General features: G+C 34.2%; 1 protein-coding gene across 2 annotated transcripts in view; it reads left to right on the plus strand.

Annotated features, from left to right (window-relative positions):
- Positions 1 to 20,330, plus strand: part of LOC125166161 (regulating synaptic membrane exocytosis protein 1) — a 286,570-nt gene that overhangs the window by 146,227 nt on the left and 120,013 nt on the right. For both annotated transcript variants that reach the window (XM_047859903.1, XM_047859907.1), the window contains one exon: positions 13,936 to 14,007. In XM_047859903.1, coding sequence (XP_047715859.1) covers positions 13,936 to 14,007 — 72 coding nt within the window. The remainder of the gene's footprint in view (positions 1 to 13,935; positions 14,008 to 20,330) is intronic.

A 20,330-nucleotide genomic window follows, 5' to 3' on the forward strand; every position in this document is an offset into this window, starting at 1 on the left:
AGGATGGCTTTGACATATAATAAAGCACATTAGCTGGAAACATTTTTCCTGCTCCTTCACATTCAGTGAATCAGTAAATCCTATCAGTTCTCTTTTCAGAATCTCCCAAACAGATCCCTTACCTTGATTATATTGAATTATATTCTAGCCCTTCCCTTGTCACTCTTGCCCAATTGATTTTTTCATGAGCTTTATTAGTAGTATTTATTCCTTCTTGTCTCAAGTTTTCTATCCATTAAAATTAAAATGCCATTTTTCCTTTGTTGTCTGCTTAAAATTTTTACTCATTCTTCAAAAATTTAGGTCTAATAACCATAGCTTTTATAAAACCCATTTATACTACCCCCCCTTCTCTTTTGTCAGAATTATTTACTTTCTGGGCCCACATGATACTACATATTTCTATTAAAACACGTTATATTTTACTTAATAGGGTATTTATTTCTTTTGCTATATTGTATACCTGGAGGACAGGAATCATATCTTATTTGTCCTTGCCATCTCTTGTGATAGCATTATTATTTTTTACTTAGTAAATGCTCGATTTGGAGATTTGGGGAACTTAAAAAATACACCCTATTTTCTGCTCCCAAATTTGGGTCTAATTGTGAGCTAGACCCAAGAACTAGAAGAAGGGACATCTAATTATCACCGTAAATACAGTGAACAAGTTTAGAAGCTGTGACTTTAGGTCTATAAGCTTGTTAAATCAGCCAGATTCACAGAACCACAAGACAGGTTCAGGCCCAGGCCTCACATCTTAACAGCTGCTTTGTAGGTTTATGTCCTGTAGCATTTACCATTTGTAGGTGGCTTGATCTGGAAGGAGTCATCCAGAAAGGACTAAGTTACCTGTGCCTGGTCCTTTAACATAGTCACTGATCTTATAAGCCAGTCCTCCTTTCTTGGGGTAGCCTGAGGCGAAGGGTAGAAAGAGACTAGGAGCTTGCTTGAATAAATTTCCCTCTACATGGAAAACATGAGTAATAAGGGAAAGGAGGTGCCTACCTAAAACTTAACAACTGTAATTTGAATTAAAATAAATTAACTGGAATTGAATTAAAATTTAAAAAAAAAAACAGTATAAGTATCTATATTAATTTTACTTTAAAACAATATTGGGAAAAATGAGGGTTTTTTTTCTTTTTTTTTCTTTTTATGTATTTTTGTTTCCAGTTTTTATTTATAAACTCCAGTTAGGTAACATATAATGTAACATTAATTTCAGGAGTAGAATTAAGTGATTCATCGTTTACATATAACACCCAGTGTTCATCAGAAATGCCCTCCTTAGTAGCCATCAGCCATTGTTTTAAAGATTTTCTTTTTAAGTAATCTCTACACCCAATGTGGGGCTCAAACACACAATCTTGAGAGGAAGAGTCACATGCTCTTCCGACTGAGCCCACCAGGTGTACCCCATCACACACATTTTAAAGGACTAAAATAAATAGTGGGATTAGAATATAAAAATAGTATATAATCAGTTGTCTCATTTGTTCAGATTTAGGTTCTAATATTACAGTAATTCACAGATTAAAAAAATTTTTTTAATGTTTATTGTTGAGAGAGAGAGAGACAGAGAGTGAGTGGGGGAGGGGCAGAGAGAGAGGGAGACACAGAATCCAAAGCAGACTCCAGGCTCTGAGCTGTCAGCACAGAGCGCAGTGCAGAGCTTGAACTCATGAACTGCGAGATCATAACCTGAGCCTAAGTCAGACACCTAACCGACTGGGCCACCCAGGCACCCCAACTCACAGATACTTCTTTTGCTATTTATGGAGTGAATGGTTTACATTTCCATATAATTTCTCTTTCAGATAATTAAGCTGCTTTTCCATGTTCTGCCAAGAGAGATGCACCATTGAAGGATGTGTACCTACGAAAGCATAAATATTAGTTGCACATTTAAACACATGCATATTATTTTTATAGTGTATTATTGCTGGGGAAAAAAGACATGATGAAAGAACCATTTATTTGCATATCAAGACCTGTCAATTCTAATTCCTTTATATCTTATCAGCAGGTCCCCTCACCACTGGTAATCTGTTACTTAAGGGTCTCACTATTTCTTACCTGTATTAACTTACTATCTACTTGGATATTTGCAAATGTAAGCTACTTATTCAGTGCAATGCATAGTTTATATAACTGTCAAAACTCAACCAAGAAACAACTACAATTCCTTATGCAAGGAGCTCACAGCCTGTTAATTCCATCCCTTAACCATCAGAGTGACCTTTCTTCTACTGTGATCACAGTGAAAGGGTTGAGCTCCAACAAATAGACATTCTTGAATTAATGAATTTAGGATACCTGCTGTTAAAGTGCAAATACTGTAACTAACCAGTATAACTTACAGGCAAGCTAGTTTGGAAAGAGAAATCAAGAAAAGGAGCTTCATGATTAACAGCTGCACTATGCTACCTTCCAAGATGAAAATGGAAGTTGAACCCTGTGTTTTGGCAAAATAACAAGGGGATAAAGATTCAAATTTTGACCTTTTATTCTTTGTAATAGGAGAGAAAGAAGTTGCACACAATTTAAAAGCATGTAAAATATCCTAGTATATCTGAAACTCACAAATATGGGTTCTGTTAAAACTTACCTAATATCTAGTCTTTAGACAAAAATTGAGCATAAGTTGGTCTTGCTCCCATATTAAATATATGGTGGGAAAGCAAATGGATTTTATTATATTGGTACCATATATCAGCATATTCAGAAGGACTTTGAATGTACAGATAATCCATGTATTATGCTAAATATTTTGTCAAGAATTACCTTTTCATAGCTTGCATTCACAATTGCTTGTTTCCAAATGTACACCTTTCTCCTTCATAGCTTTTCACTGCATGTTTCATAATTACAGCATTTTTCTTTACTTTTTTGTTTAAATAAACACAAGGACTGGAATTTTGCCTCAAGAAGCAAGGTTACTCATGATCCTGTCAAGTTAACATTACTTATCACTTTACAGAAAAACACATTAGCCATGTTTTTGTGTTTCCAAATCCTGTAAAACTTTCAGCACCTCAAGTTTTAACATGACTGAATCCAGCTTCATGTAGAAGACAGGGTGGTCGTGATTTCAATTATCTTAGAAATATTTTTTCGTTATTGTTCTTCAGAACAGAAGCCAGTAAAGTGAAATATATTTTAAAGCTTTTGGACTGGGTTGACCAACTATCTCAATAATCTAAAATTATTAAATAATTTCAGATTAATACAAAGTATTTTTAATTTCGCAAACATGTAACACATTTAAGAGTACATGTCACACAATTTTCTCTTCTGCCTAAATTCTGCTATTGAATATCTTTATTTGCCTCACACCTTCCTCAAAGCCCTGCTTGAATCATGACAAGTTTATCTAAAGCTGATTGATGAAGCAGGCTTCCAAAGGGCTTTCAGAATTGAGTATCTGCTGGTCTCAGATATCCTGGTCACATGTTGACAGCCCTTTGCTGTTTTTGTCTAGATTATCAACTAAATCCAATAAGCCAAGTGAAAAGGCAAAAAATACAGATAAAAAAGAAAAACAAACAAACAACAGGACCAGTTTATTTTGAATAATTATAAAATCTTATTATCTAGATGAGTCCTTAAAGATCATTCAGTTATCCCTTGTTGAATAAAAGGAAGCCAATATTAACAGAAATTATCCTGTTTAAAATGCTCATATCTAATATGTAAAAATTTCCAAATCTGGCCTGCTCTGTCCCTTATTGTCTCTTTTCAGTTTTCAACTAGGTGTTTGTAATTTGTGGTTATACACAGACAGAATATCAAAATAGTTTAACAAAGAATAAACCAAGATTCAGACTTTCATTTAACTGTTATTCACAAAAAATATTATTGTAAATACAGAAATAAAAAAACCATTGTTTAATCTATTGGGAGATACTTTTGCAAATAAAGATTTGCAGAAATTTTTTACAAGTAATATTTCCCACTTTTATCCCTCAGTGTTTTTTGCTCACAATTTTTAAATTTCAGTAATTAGTGCTACGGTTTCCCCCAAGAAAATTTGTTAAGATTTCACTGGTTAGCATTCCTATGAATTATTTCTTAATGTCATTGTTTCCACACTGAAGAGCATTTTTCTTTCTTTCACCTAAACTGTGTTTCTCCTTTGTATTAAATTCACACACCTCATCTTTGCCACTTTATCCAGTAATTTCAACACCTGGTATCAACTAAGTATTGGTAGCTTATTAAACCTATTTTATTCAAACATAAGCCAAATTCTTAAGGGTGCATCTTTTTCACTTAAAGTTAATATATATGTATGTGTGCAGATATGTATACACACACAAGCACGGTTTAAAAGAAAACAATTACACATAATAGATTTCAAACATCTTCCCAAGTAAATTGTTTCTCTGTTCACTTATAGGGTAACAAGATTTATTTCCTTACAACATTATAATTTATCTTTCCAAGGCTTATCAAAATCAAGAGTAAATTGTGGAGCAAAGAAGCTACCCTTTGCCTTTTTGCGGTGCTTTTCCAGTCCTGTTGTTCCATATATTCTTTTATGTTAGAAGTTACTAAATGTCCTGTTTTTTTCCTGTCTTGTTCATTGGGCAAACAGGGGTAAATGGTCCCCCTCCCTAGATAGGAGACGACCTCCTAGCCCCAGGATTCAAATCCAGCATGCATCTCCGGAGAATGACAGGTACTAGCTAACTCCTCCTCACAGACAAGTGGCTTCAACAGGCTTCTAGGCCACCAAGTGAAGGATGACCAAGAAATGTGGGTTGTGATATGCTTCCTTTCAGGAGCCAGAACCACATATTTTGCATATCCACCTCTAATAACACACCTCAGAGTGTTTCCTGAAATGAGAGTGGCATGCAAATGCTATAGTTTAGACAAACTAAGCCAGATCCAGCGGAAGAGTTCTGTTTTAAATGGGCATTTGTTTCAGTGTTTTGGTTTTCTAGAAACACACTTAAATAATTGTTTTTGTTTAAACATTCATGAATAAATAAAAATTTTCAGGTGCTTTAAAATTTATTAAAATCTGTGACAGACTTTTCTTTGTTATATCGGTTGGCGGTTTAATCTCAGTTGTCTTATTTTTTTACTACATAAATTTGTTAATAATAATTTTAGGTTTGGAGGTACATTAAAAACATCTGATTGAAAGTAGAATAATGGGTTCTTATAAATCGTATGAATATTGTGTTTTTAAACCAAATACTGCCAAGGGCTAGAGCCAGTCTACAAGGTAGGTTTTTAAAAATAGCATCAGTGCTTTGAATCTACTTCATGCTGCTATGTCAGAAATGCTTTGTTACCTTTCTCGGTTGTAGTTAACCCAGTTCTCCTATTTTATGGTGTCTGTTATATATAGTCCTTACCTTTAAGTATCTTTTTCTGACTGGTCACAGAAGGTTATTGGATATTTAGGATATGTTTCTTCTAGTTTAAGTAGAAATTCAGTCAACACATTGGTAATATATATTAAATAGATAAGTATGTTTGGTAGCTCAGAAACAGAACAGCTAGTCATGCAAGCATATACAGGAGGTTCCTTTTGTTTATTTGTTTCCACTATGTGTGGTGATAGCAGAGTAATTGCAGTCTTACTTAAGAGTGATGTAATTTTTTTTTCAATATCTGTAAATAGTCGAAATATCTTCAGGATTTCAAATGGAAAGAAAACTAAACCCTGTCACCCAGAAAAAATTAAGTCATCTTACAAATGTTGGAAAGGACCACAAACTAGTAGTTTATAAAGACTTTAAGAATATTTTATCATCTTTTAATCTTTAAGAAATTTACCTTTTAATATGACTTAAAGTATTTGAAATTTAAAACTAATTCCTTCTGCTACTTATCTGGTTTCTAGGATAGAATTTCTGAGAGTAGACAAATTCGTAAAATATCCAATCTAAAAATTATTATAAATTTAAAGTAGTCTCAAAAAAGATACAAAATAGGGGCGCCTGGGTGGCGCAGTCGGTTAAGCGTCCGACTTCAGCCAGGTCACGATCTCGCGGTCCGTGAGTTCGAGCCCCGCGTCAGGCTCTGGGCTGATGGCTCGGAGCCTGGAGCCTGTTTCCGATTCTGTGTCTCCCTCTCTCTCTGCCCCTCCCCCGTTCATGCTCTGTCTCTCTCTGTCCCAAATAAATAAATAAACGTTGAAAAAAAAAAAAGATACAAAATAATCATATAAATTAAATCAAAGGTTACATCCATTGCTACTCATTCATTGAACAGATATTTATTGTGCCCTGCTATGCACACTATTCTTATGGCTAGCGTCACAGTATGTATAAGAAAAGCAAAGTTCTGGCCATTCAAGCAACTTAGAATTTCCTTTTATAAAACACAATTCTGGAAAGCCTTTGAATTTATCCCAAACAAATGAATCAGTGGATTTCATCATATGTACTGACTGAGTATAGGACAATTAAATATAATGGTCTTTATAATGAATATAAATGTAAGTTTATCAGGACATAGATTAAGCAAAATGGATATCCAAACAATAGTTTCAGTTCTTATATACATGAGATGAAAATTAGTTGAAAATTAGATGTCACTTAATGACATATGAATTAATTCTGTTATTTGATTTAATAGATTGTATATATAACTTTATGGGTAGTTTTAGGAATGGAAATGGTCATTTTAGGTAAGACTACTATGGAAACCTTTACTAATATGTAATTCTGAATACACATTTTTTTATTATGACGATTTGTAAATAAGATCCATGTTCAACCAACAGAAATACTTTTTAAATAGCTAGATACTATTACTTGTTACTATAGGGAACAGAAAGTTATTTACAATAAACTTTTATTAAAATATAGGAATATGTGCCCATAAAAATGATAGAGAAATAGCAAAATCAACAGATGCTAAATTCATAGGTAACCATGTCAGTCATTTGGCAAACTTAACTCTTGCATCTTATCTCTTATCAGATTTATTTATTTATTCAGAAGTTTCTACCAATTTCCAAATGAAGTTAATATAACATCAAATTTGGAGATGATGAATGCCCATAATGTTTTGGGCATCAGGTGACTTTTGCCCCAGGTCACTGGTAACTAAGAGAGTATTCTAAAGTCAGTCACAGTTTATATAATCAGCCTTTGGACGTCCTGTATCAGGGTCCTACTTGATTATAGCAGTAATACAAAAAATTTTGCTTAAGACAGTTCCCTAGTAAGTTGGAAAGCATTTAGCTGCCCTTTATTTCTTACAGCATAAATGTACACGTACATGCATGTATGCACATGCATGCACACACAGAATTTTTAATGTATCCTTTCTCCACAATTTAATTTCAGTTTCAAACAGTCCTGATGTCATCTCAGGCTATATCATAGATTTATTTGTAATTAACATGGAAGTAGGTTTGTCTAGATCTGGAAAAATTTCCTAGAAGTTGTAGAATATTTAAAACAATGATAAAAAGAAAATACATAGATTTGGAACCCCAAGAATGGTTCTGACTGTAAAATTGTAGGGAAAATTTCCTTGTAGTTTTATTACTAAAAATGTTCACATTTAAGAAATAATCACTCCAATAACAAAATACCTCTTAGTAAATGGCATCATTTTAATATGTAAAAAGTAACTTTTATCAATCTGTGTATACATAATTCTGTCTATGAATCTTAATAAAATTTGCATCTATTTATGGCTTCAAACTAATCAATTTTTTTTTTTTTGCGTTACAAGTTAGAAACAAATGCGTTCTAATAAAACCCTGAAGCATCAAGGTTCTGACTTTAGTGCTCACAGCTGAATCAATCATTCTTAAATGTGAAAGACTAGTATAAATAATCATAATTATTACTGACTAATTCTACTTTAAACTATTCTTGGTATAAATGCTTTTCCAGGAAAATGCAATATATCCTTTTGGTACATTTTGACATGTATTTTAACCCTTTATTAACTTGAAGTTACCAATTCCAATATGTGATTAAATATATTTTTGCATCATTATACATCGTATCTTTAAGGATTTTTTTAAGGTGTGTGACTTAAATAAATACTAAAAATATTTGATGAAATGACCCTATTTTCCAGGACTTTAAATTATTGGAAAGAAGTAAATTATTGGAACAAGTAAAGCATCCCGCTGTGTTTAAGATTAATTCCTAAGTTGCTAAAGTTCTTTTTCTTTTGCAAATAATCTTATTTGTATAGTTTCCCACACCTGTCACTTAGTAGCAGCTACTTGCCTATTGGAATCTTTGACCAAAAGCGTCACATGGTTTCTTTTGATTCAAACTGAATGAATCTTCTCTCTTCATTAAGAGAATCTTCTGGAATGAAGAGATCATCTGTTTTTTTTTTTACTTCCGAAATTCAGGGCAGTTACCGCAGTGATACAGAGTTAATGTAGAACCATTCATAAATTCAGTACATTACTTACCATTTTTATTTGTTTCATAACATCTTTTGTTATCTGTGCTTTTCACAGATGTTCTTTATTTGAATGAGTGAAATATACTCATTCACCAAAATACTTAAGTCCATTTAATGGCCATAGTCATATATATAACTATCAATACTTAAAAAATGTACATGCATCTTAACTGCATGCAGCTATCTTCACTGTGTGTGAATATTTCTTATTTAAGTAGATTCTATTCACATACAGTACTTTCTTCCTAAACTTATGAAGACACAAGATGAGTCACATCTTGAGTCACAGGATGGATTTGCATTCCACATTAAGCCATGTAGATCGTTGGCCAGCAAATACACAGATATTTACTCATGATATCCGTGTTAATTCCAATTAAATTAAAACATTATGTGGTAGATTTTTGTTACATTTTCTCCCAAACAGAACATACTGTATTTTCATTTTATTATAAAATACCTTTAATAGTATTATTTTTTCATTAACATTAACTTTAGACTTTAATAGAATTGTAATATCTTGAGAAAAGCTGTATTTACCAGTGTCTTTGGGAAATTGCTCTAATTGAGTTTAGTTACTGAGGAGGAAAGGAAAATAGCACAGAAATAGATTTTAACCATTACCTCTCTTCATTAGTACATTTTATGAATCTTCACATTTAAATTAATAGAATAATAAAGATGGAACTTCAAGAAATTAGATTAATTAGGAACATTGGATATAGAACATTGGATATGGAACATTGGATCCTTTTCAGATCGTTATTCTTGCTCTAATAATAAAATAATTGTTGTCATACCTTACATTTGAATTTAGTTTGATAACTTTTAAAGAATTCCACTTGTGCCCTGTGAACTAAGAATTATAGGATCAAAACCATACAAGTATTAAGTTTTGAAGTGAAGAGAAAGCTCAATAGTTCTGATTCTTGCATGTGTAAACCAAAGAAACATTCTTTGTGAACAGTAAAATAATGATAAAAACTTTTAATAGAACAAAACTTGTTAAAACCCAAAATAATTAAGACATCATAGAAGCACTGTAACTTTTTTGTTCACTTCTCTCCAGGGGTCCCTCCAGTAAACATTAAATCATGAAAGCCACTGGATGGCGGAATGGGCAGAGAACCTAAGGACATGAGCTCATGATGGTGTCCTCACCAACTTACTAAAGCCCCTGTTATCTTGGATTAGTCACTTAAACCTTAGGGGACTCTGTTTCCTCATCTGTAAATTTAGGTAGTTGTAGGTGGACTAGCTGAATTCTAGTGTCCCTTGAAGACTACACTTGTGTCTATGCTGCCTTGTTGTATCATTGTAAGCATATATTGGGCCAATAATAATGACTGACAGTTCATTATGCATAAGGCAGTAACCAAATGGCATTTTTTATGGTATTTTGTATTTTACTGAAGCCCAGAAAACATGAAAAGTTTTATTTCTAAATTTATTTGATTTTATGTAAAATGAATTTTGTAACCCTAATTACTTTTTTAGACTCTCAAGTTACAGAGTAAAACTCAAATTATTACTTTTTTAACCATTCACTCAATACCTATGAGCAGCTACTATGTGCTAGGTGTTGACGTTACAGTGATAACTCAGATGGATACCGTTCCTGATTGCGAGGAACTTAGAAAGAGTAATGTAAGGTAGAATGTGGTTCATTTCACTATGATCCATTTATGATTATATGATCAGTAGTTTCAGTAGTGTAATACATAACTGTACATGAATTGTTCTTATCTTTCCCATTTCACATGTCGCAAGATTCTATTCTAAGAAAAGCTGTGTTTAAAATATGCAATGTATTCATAGTTGTAACTTGGGATTTGGAGTGGAAAAGACATTCGAATTTTCTACTTTCTTCTCTATTCTTCCTTTATACTGAATTATTACAATTAATGTGTATGTTATTTTAACTCAATTTGAAGATCCTTTTAAGTGGTTAAAAGAATGATAAAAACCTGTCCTTTGTAGAAATCTTAGGATGAATCTTCAATAAAAGCAAGTTTCTATAGCATTTAGAGAGAGAGAAAAAAAAGGTCATTCTTGACAAGTGAGTTAAAAATATAAAAAATTAGATGTATGAAGCTCTGCATGAATTTTTGTCACCCAGTTATGGAACAGTGACTCTGAGTTTGGCACTATTATAGATAAAATTCTTCACCTTCATGAAACAAATATATGTAACTATCAGTTTAAATAATACTTTTATAGCACTTACCACTAGCTAGTTCTAAGTAATGCTAAAACTACTACAAATCTTTGTTTTGTGTAATGTTGCAAACAAAGACTATAATAAAAATAGTAATGTTGAAATATTTAGAGTTAGCAAACTTGCGATGTGGTAGTATTATTTCCACTTCACAGGTAAGAACAAAAAACTGAGGCACAAATTGGTTAAGTAACTTGACTAAAATCACCCAGCTAGACAGAAACAGACAGTTTAACCCAGACAGTACGAGTCCAGTGTCCATGCTTTTAACGACTGTGTTCCAGAGTCATTTATGTCACAGACGCAATGTGATTACTGCTTTTGAGATTGTGGAGTCTCATTTGACCTCGTGTTTTCACATTTAATGACTTTGTGCGTTAGAGAAAATTATTTAGTCTCTCTAAGCCTCAATCTTTTTATTTTTAAAAGGGATAAAAGAGTAGTACCTACCTCACTAGATTGGTGAGATCAGATGAGTTAATTCCGGTAAAGCAGTCATGCCAGCATACAGCAAACTCTTAGTAAATGTTAGACGTCATTGGTATCATCATCATTGTTGTCATCACCACCATCATTTTGGATTGCTGTGATAATCAATCTAGTGTACAGATATATTATAGGGATCACAAGAGGAAGAAGACTTGAAAGTTTACAGAAGTAAAATCTCAGTGGGGTCCAGAAAGATTAATAGAAATTAGTAGGGATAGAAACAAAAGCAGACAAATTCTAAAAGATGCTATAACCCTTTTGTTGTGCAGGGGTAAAAAGTTTGTACAAAAGTCTACCAGATTCTACACGTCCCTCACCACCACCCCCCTCATGGCCAAACTTGGCCATCTGACTCTTCCCCCTCCAACAATTTTCTTTCTGGTCTCCTTACTTTGCTTGGACATACCAGGCACAAACTTGCCTTAGGGCCCCGGTACTTGCTGTTTCATTTTCCTGGGATACATTTTCCTTAGATACATAACAGGTCTAACTCCCTCCTGATCTTAGGTTACCAATTCAAGGACTCCTTCCCTGATCACCTTACTTAAAATGGCCATCTGCATCTGCCCCCAAGCCCCTCCCTCACACACATTTCTGATCCTCCTTGCCCCAGTGGACTTTTTGTTGTTGTTAGCATTTATCACCTTCTCATGTGATATCAGCCCACCATGTAATTCATTTGTGGAATTTTTGTTGTTGTTGCTTATTGCTTGTCTCCTACAGATAACATGTCAATTACTTGAAGGCAGAAATCTTCTGTGTATATGTGTGTGTTCACAGGCATGTGTTCACAGACAACTAGCAGTGTCTGGCATATACACATGTCCAGCAAATATTTGTTGAGTGAATAAATGAGTGAAGGAATGAAAACCTTTATGGCAATGAGTTTCATGAATTGGCCTAAAACTCTGTACTCTCATTCTGCTTTCTGCTAAATATGAGAAAAGGAACATTTGTCCTCCCAGTCCCTGAGCATTCTTAGAACAATGGATAAATTTCCCATAATGGTATATTTCTTTTTATTTTGAGCTCAGATATCTACTGGGCCTACAGTAGCTCCTGCTATATATATGCCTCCCTTCCCTTTGCCTTAGGAACAAGCTTTCCTTCGCAACAACCATCTCACATTGATTTTAGGCACATGCCACATACTTCTCTAGTCTTCTACACACTACTATCGACCTCTCCTGATCACAGGATCAACAAAGTAAGAATATCGGAGATATGCCTTTCACATCAGAGATCGTCTCTTAGTGCTTTCCTAGGCCTGTACCCTATTTCGTGCTTTCTTCCTTCTGGAGCAAGAGTGTACCCCAAGGGCATAATCAGAATCTACTTCCTCCCTTCTCTTTGCTGGACAGTATATGACAGAACAGGTTAGGGGCCAGACATACTTACATTCTGATCCTAGCTTTACTACTTACTGGCTGAGTAGCCTTGTCCTGAATCTTATTTCCTCACCTTTTAAATGAAGATGACACTTTCTGAAAGGAATGTCATGAGGGTTAAATAAGTCAGTGCCTCCCTCAGTGCCTGGCATAGAGCTGTCCTTCAATATATCCTCTTTTCCAAATAGTAAAGGAAAGTGGTAAGTGAGAAATGGTTCCCCCTTCTGCTTAAACCCTCTCTTCATCTCTCAGAAGTGAGATGTCACAGTAACAGAAGGCTGAAGAACACACAGCCGAAACCCTGAATTGGAAGGACAACACAGTGAACCCAGTTTTTGGCAATAGAGAAAGAGATGGGGAGAGATGAACAGCCCCAGAAGTCTATACACACCATGAAGGTGGACTTTTTACTTTGACGTGTGTTTCTAGTGGGCTTCAGAGCAGGGCTTGATATATAGGATACACTCAGATTATCTGGCATTAATAAGTAATGACAGTTTTCTCTTTGTTGTTGGAAGAAATAGGAAAGAAAAATAAGCATAAGTTTAAAGACTCAACTATTGTGATAAAAATACATAATTATCAAGATTAAAGTGCAAATTTTTATGGTTTCTCTGGAATTTTTTTAAATAAGTTTCTTGACCACAATATTTTATATTTATTTCAAATATATAGTAGGCTAGACACATTTTAGGTCAAATAGGCATACGTAAACTGCTGCTTAGGGAGGTACGCTCTCTATAAACATTTCTTTGGGAAAATGCATTTCAAGTTGTAAATGTTCAGTGTACATATATTTACTTCTGGAACATAAAGTAAATTGGGAACTTTATTAGTTTGGTTTGTGATATGTGATTAGCTTTTTAAGATGCTGCGTGGTCACAAAAGCATAGTTATGATCACTTTGGAAATAATTTTAATATTTGATTTAAAGTGATGTGAAGCATATTTCACTATAGTATTTTTCTTCAGTTCATATTTTTCAAGAAAAGAATAACAAAAAAATCTTTGTAGCACCATGTTTCAACTTGTAAAATAGAGGGCATGTCATCCCTTTGTGGTCTTTCAGCACCTAAACCATTGCTGTCATCACATCTGTCATCACTACATTTCCCCACTGGGTTTATTTACTCATTAGGAGAGGCAAAGTTGCTCAGCAGGGGCCCATACTAAGTCCTTACTGCAAACAACCCTGTCTGGACTAATGGAGCTTCTTGTGTCTCCTGTTGGGCAACTTGTGTCTTCCACCCAGCACCAACTCTGATTTTTATTTTTATTTATTATCATTTGTTTTTATTTTAAAAAGCATTGACTGACAAAACCATTTAAAGAAGATAATTGTCATTTTCATGCCTGTTGCTTTTATCATTGTATGATATTATTGTAGCTCTATTCATCATATATTTTGTATTTCTTTAACATTTCATTCCACAGGCACTCCAGAAAGTCTGAAAGATCTAGCATCCAAAAACAGACTAGGAAAGGCACTGCCTCTGATGCAGAAAGGTAGGCTTGGTGTTGTGCTGTGTGGCCATCTTCTGTTTCAGCTGATATATTCAAGGGTGCCTTCTCTCTCATTTTACATGATCGGTTCTTAAACACAGATTGTGGTGTTTAAAGACATTCATTTAAATAAACTTCGCCTATTGGAATGGCCTCAAAAAACAAGAGAAAGGTAATTTGAAGGTGGCCCTTAAATCTTAGGGTTTAAGAAAAATCTCATATATTTCTCATAGTGATCATGTTGATTACTAAGGAGGACTAAATCTGTACTCATTCCTACTTACATATTAGGACATCAATATTTTGTTTCTGAGATTATTTAAATGTTAGCAATGAACGTAATACTTAGGATACGTGAATATTTTGAGTGCTATTTATCTGAATGATGTTTAAAAAAATCTTTTTTCTGTGAATAGGTCTAAGTTATACTTGTATATAAAAGATACTTGCTAATTAATGTAAAAGTTAAAGGAATTACTGACCTTTCTTTGCAATTTATCCAATTTTACAGATTTTTTTGCTATTTTTAGGTGTAAGATATTAACACATTATTTTACATAGCTGTTAAAAAACACCAAATGTCCCATTAACATATTATTCATTCATCTAAAAATTATCGAGAACATACAGGGGGACACAGATGTAAATGAAAGAATGTATTAAAGTGTCATAGCTATTACTACAGAGGTATGCATAAGATACAGTGGGAACACAGGGGAAAATGGAGTGGGAACAGGAAATATCTCATAAAAGGTATTGCTTGAGTGAAATCTAGATACATAAAAGTAGATGTGAAGAGAATAGTCCATGAGAAAGAAAAAAAAAATGGGAGAAACACTGAGGCTTAAAATTTCCTCTTGATTTTGGGGGATCCATATACATTTTGAGAGGGAGAATTCTTTCAGGAACTTGGAGAGAGTGATGAAAATAAAACTGGAGAAATCCCTAGATGTTTTGTTGCACATGCCCTTGTGTGCTATTTAACAGAGTCTCAACTTCTGTTTTATTCATCCATCAACCATCGATAGGCTGAGAGACAGATGATTGGTTTTGAGTTCCAGAATTATAGAACACTATAACAACATTTTGTAAGGTGGATTGAAAGATCCGAGGGCAAATGCGAGACACCAGCTAAGCTGTCACAATAGGCTTGATTGAGATAGACTGTGTACAATTTAGTTATTCATTGAAAGGATATGTGCCCAACTATGTGCTAAGTTCAAAGAATAAAATAGCGAACAGCAAAAGAGGAAAGCTTCCCAGGAGATATTACCTCTGAGTTGAGATTATAAGTGTGAATAGGTATTAGTTACATCAAAGAATGTGAATAAAGGGAGTATGGGATTTTTTCCTAGTTAATATCTATGGAAATACTGACTATTTAGGGAATCTAATTCAGAATGGAACAAGGATTTAGAGAATTCAGAAAAGTGTTGAGTAGAAATTCAATTTTACAAAGGAGCTAGGCTTTGAGAAAGGAAAGAAGTACAAAGCTCTAGCACTTCAGATAGATAGGTAGGTAGGTAGACAGACAGACTGCAATGAAACAGTACTGATTATATTTCTATTTACATATTATTTAATGTCATCTCAGTTAACTGCAGTTTCTTAACTAGCATTATAAGTGACTTAAATTCCTTAGGCAAATTTTTAATCTTTAACTGTCATTCACTGACCCCTGCCTCCCAGACAGACATAATTTCAATTATTTTTGACATGATTGAAATTTTTCCTCAAAGTCTTATTTTTATTCTGTTCAGGCTTTTTTAAATTCACTTAACAGTTACTAGTTGAATGACTACTGTGTGCAGTTCTGTAGTAGGATATATCAATGAGCAAGTCTTTGACAATAGGATACTGTTTTACAAAATGCTAGATGATTCTAGTATCAACTGATGGTATTTAACTACAAATGAGTAATATTTGAGCATTTTCTTCTACAACACTGAAAATACCTGTAAATAAATACAAATCCTCCTTCCTTCCAAAAAGAATAGCAAGAATGTGATTGATTTCCCCAGTCTCAAATGTTTGCTGCTTAAGGACCATATTCATACTACTCTTGCTTTATTTACTTTGCTAGTAGGTTTTAATGTAGAAAACTCAAACCTTTTAAGTGTGCATATTTGTTTTATTATAATTAAAGCTCTCCATTGACTTTTATTAGAGTATATATCATATATCTCAAGTGAGCAGAATAATTAGTTACAAAAGAAGAATTGCCTGGATTTTCTAGGTTTGTGTCAGCTCTCAGTTCTTTAGAAGATGCCTTGAGTTGACATCTAACCTCAGGTGAATTGAGGTCACAGTATGAATGCCTTGGGCATTGATTCTTGGCCTTTGGGAAGCTAACAGCATACGCAAAGGATTCATACCACACAGCCACACCTTGGCTCCTGGCAAAATTTGCTATTTAATGGTCATCAGTTTTGAAGGCCCTTTTTGGCCTTAACACATTTGGCCTTATGAGTAATAGTCTTATAAGAAAATAGTTTGAAAGATGGTGACCAGTTATAGACAGAATATAAACAGAACTGATGTCTGACTTTTGTGCCTAGCCGTTGAAAGCAGTGCTTCAGATTCTCTTGGGAAGTTCCTTAGTAAGATAAAAGTCTGACTCTTAACTCTCATATGAATTCAGCTATATGACCTGCTAGCACCATTTCTCATTTCTACCCTAGTGACCTTTCTTCTTGTAGAACCTATACTCTGCAACCTACCTGGGGGATATTTTGTCAGGACTAGTATTTAGAATTGGTTGTATATACAATGTTGTACTGGGGCTATTGGAAAGGGACTGTCTAGGCCTGTAATGGCCATTACAAGAGGAACCATTTTGAACTGTTGACCTTAAATACCATGTGCATGTCCATCCCATAACAAGTCATTAAAAAAAAAAAAACAGAATTATATTATTAAGCTGAAATGAAGAAATTTACTGCAAGACCATTTGCAACAATAGAAATGTCTGACTGACAACCTCAGGTTTTGGTGAGAAATGTGTTTTACTTAAGTTCAAGTCAAAACCCTAGTCTTAGGTGAAGAGAGTAGGCACAGATTGTACTAAGTGGTAAATATTTAGATATGCATTTGGAGATGGTGAACTAGCTTGAGACATACTTAGGTTTGAATTAGAGTTTTTTTCTAGAAGACTTATTTTTTGCTTAAAAATTATGAGTTATTTATAGATCTATATAGCAGAGTAGGTATTCATTAAATGCCATTTCACATTTTGTTCCTGTAAACTCTCAGGAGACAATTCTATTAAACCTTGTCAAACAACTTGATATTTGGATATATATTTATGTTTTGTTTTATAAGATTAACAATATATCCAAGGATTTGCCATTTCTCATAATGTGATATAACAAACCTATCTCAATAGGCAGCAAAGGGAGCAAGTATTGGCACTCAGTGAATCTGTGTGGATCCTGTCTTTACCACATGTTAGCTCTTTATCTTTTTACAAGGCACTCTATGATCCTCAGTTTTTCTGTCTATAAAATAGGAATAATGACACTTCTCAGAACTGTTATAGAGTATCAAAAGAAGAACATACCTGTGTATGTATGTGTGCATGCATGCACACACACACATACATGCAGTGCCTGGCATGTATAGATGGCTCCATATTGATGCTCAGTAAAGAAAAGTTGTTACTGTCATTTTCCTTATCCCTCATGCACTCCCTGTTCCATTCTCTAATATGGTTGTTCCTAATTTCTTCCATTCATGCATCCCTACGTTCTTAGCACATCCCATTTCATTGAAATATCAAGGCTCAATAGCCTGGGTTTTGTCAGCATTTCACTCCTGTACCTCAGAATCTCTTGATTAATTCTCCTTTCCTTTCATCTAAAATGAATTATACTTGGTTCCATTATCTCTCATTTCCAAACCTTGCTCTTCTCTCAAGTTCTGCATTTTCATTTACTCTCCTCAGTTTCCTTTCCTACAATTCAGACTTTCTGGCACTTACCTCTCTCTTCCTCAGGCAAAGTGGTTTTTGACACTGCCCCTTTGGTCTGCGCTTTCATACTTGTTACAGTTTGGCTGGCAGCAGGGACTGCTTTGTCACTGAGGGACTTTTAGTTCATGTCAAAGAAAAAACAGATCTTGTGCGAAATGATGAACCGTAAACACTACAAGCTGTGCTCAGACACTGCAAGCTCATGACTTTGGAGATGGGAACACTAAGTCATGTAGTCTCGATCGGTGTAATACTGACCTAGAAAGCCATTTATCTGCTCCAAAATTGCTTTTTATATCTTTGCCATTTAGTTTGGTGCCATATAAGAGCCACCTAAAGTTTTCACATTTCAAGTCACATTTAAGTAGTTCTTTTAATGCTTACGAATTGCATTAAGGAATGAAGCAAGATTTTAGTGAAATTGAAATGAAATTTCTCAATACTAGGGTGAAAACTGTGTTACTCGATTTTCAGACTACACTAAGAAAGTGTATTTTGAGCAAAGATTGCTTGAAGTTTATTCTCATGACCATGGTTTTTAATTTTTTTTTCAACGTTTATTTTATTTTATGACCATGGTTTTTAACGAGTAATAGATAAAAACTCATTCTTTACCAATAGAAAGGATTTGATCATGTAATCCTTTCCATATAAAGTAATTCTATAGAGTTAAGTTAATGTGAAAAGTCTATTTAGAATAAATGAACAATCTTAGTATGTATAGTTAGTTCTTTTTTTCTTTTAATTTGGAAATTGAGACAACAGTCCAGGTTTCAGGATTTGCAGTAGGGTCTGATGAAGCATCTATCTATAGGTCAAGAAGATAAAAATGCACATTATTACAGATCTACATTTTCCCATTTTTTTGTTCTAAAATAGGGGATATAACCCTGTAGTAAAGTAATTACAGCTGTGAAAATCGTTTTATCTAAAGGAAAAATTGTCAATCTGAATACAACTTGAATAAAACAGTAATATATTTCCAGTGATCAGTATGTATTTTTTACTCTCATACTTCAAATCACTTGATAAGTGAATTTTACAGCATTGTTCTAGAAATGATGAGGTATTATTTCTTTGCTCCTGTCACTGTAAAAAATAATACAGATTGGGTATATAAACATGCATTTATTTAAAATACAAACTGCAAATGATTTAAAAAGGCAAAAGCATGTATATATTTTAAACAAGATACACATACATCAGTTTTTAATTCTTAATCCTTAATTCATAAATTGATTTCATAATAATTTTGAACCCTGTATTAAGATAACTGTCAATATATGGACAAATATCTTTTCAGACTTATTTTTAATCTTAGAAGACATGATGTTATCCATACATCAGCCATTTGTATTTAGTCAGTTCAATAATGAAACTTTCTCCTTACTGTATCATTTTAATTTGTTGGTCTGCTTAAGTTAACCTCAGAAGACATCTTCCTTTTGCAGCCTACTTGGAATAGACTTCCTATTGCAGAGTAAACTTATGAACATTGTAAATACAGAGTCTTACAGTGTGCTATTTCTTCTTGAATATGCTTAAAGTATTCCTATATTCCTATATTCATGACTCTAATTGTATTTGTTCAGTCAAGTTATCTTTATTGAGCTCTTGCTTGCTGTACAGCTGTATTCTAGGTACTAGAGATAGAGCTCAATAAAAAACAAGAGACAGAAGTCTCTGCCCTTGTACAACTTTAACAAGAGGTTTGTTACATTGGAGGATTCTGGATTAGCCCTCTAACAACCACATGGCATGTACAGTTGCAGTAACTTGTCAGTTTCGTTTTAATTCCGTTTCAGTGATTGCATGATGATGGGTTTCTTCTGGTTTTTAAAGTCGCTGCCTTGTAAGAGTAACCAGGTTTTCCTTGGACGAATGTGTTGGTATCAAACTTAATGTGAACCTGCTGACTGAAGATCTTTTTTGGCCCTAATGTTTTAGGGTTCTCCCACCATGCCTTTCTAGAAGGGGATACGCAGCCCTAAGAGCGACTGATCAGCCAGTCCTTAGGGGAAAACATCCCGCTCGCTCAAGGTCGAGTGAGCACTCTAGTGTCAGAACACTGTGTTCTACCCACCACCTTGCCCCTGGAGGGTCGGCGCCACCTTCTCCGCTTCTGACAAGGTCGCTATTCAGTGTCCAGCCCAGCATTCATGTTCTGCCTCCGGGTGTTGGTGTGGTGTTGTACCTTCCTGAGCACTTGATGCTTTCACTCATTATGACACCATAATTTTTTAATCCTTTCTTTGTGGCACTTAAACCTCTCCCACATCCTCTATTACTTGCATCTATCTTCACTGTGCTGGTAGTAGTCTATAGCTCCTGCCAATTAGCTATCATTGAAAATTAA

Source organism: Prionailurus viverrinus, chromosome B2 (assembly GCF_022837055.1).
Source record: "Prionailurus viverrinus isolate Anna chromosome B2, UM_Priviv_1.0, whole genome shotgun sequence".
Classification (NCBI taxonomy): Eukaryota; Metazoa; Chordata; class Mammalia; order Carnivora; family Felidae; genus Prionailurus; species Prionailurus viverrinus.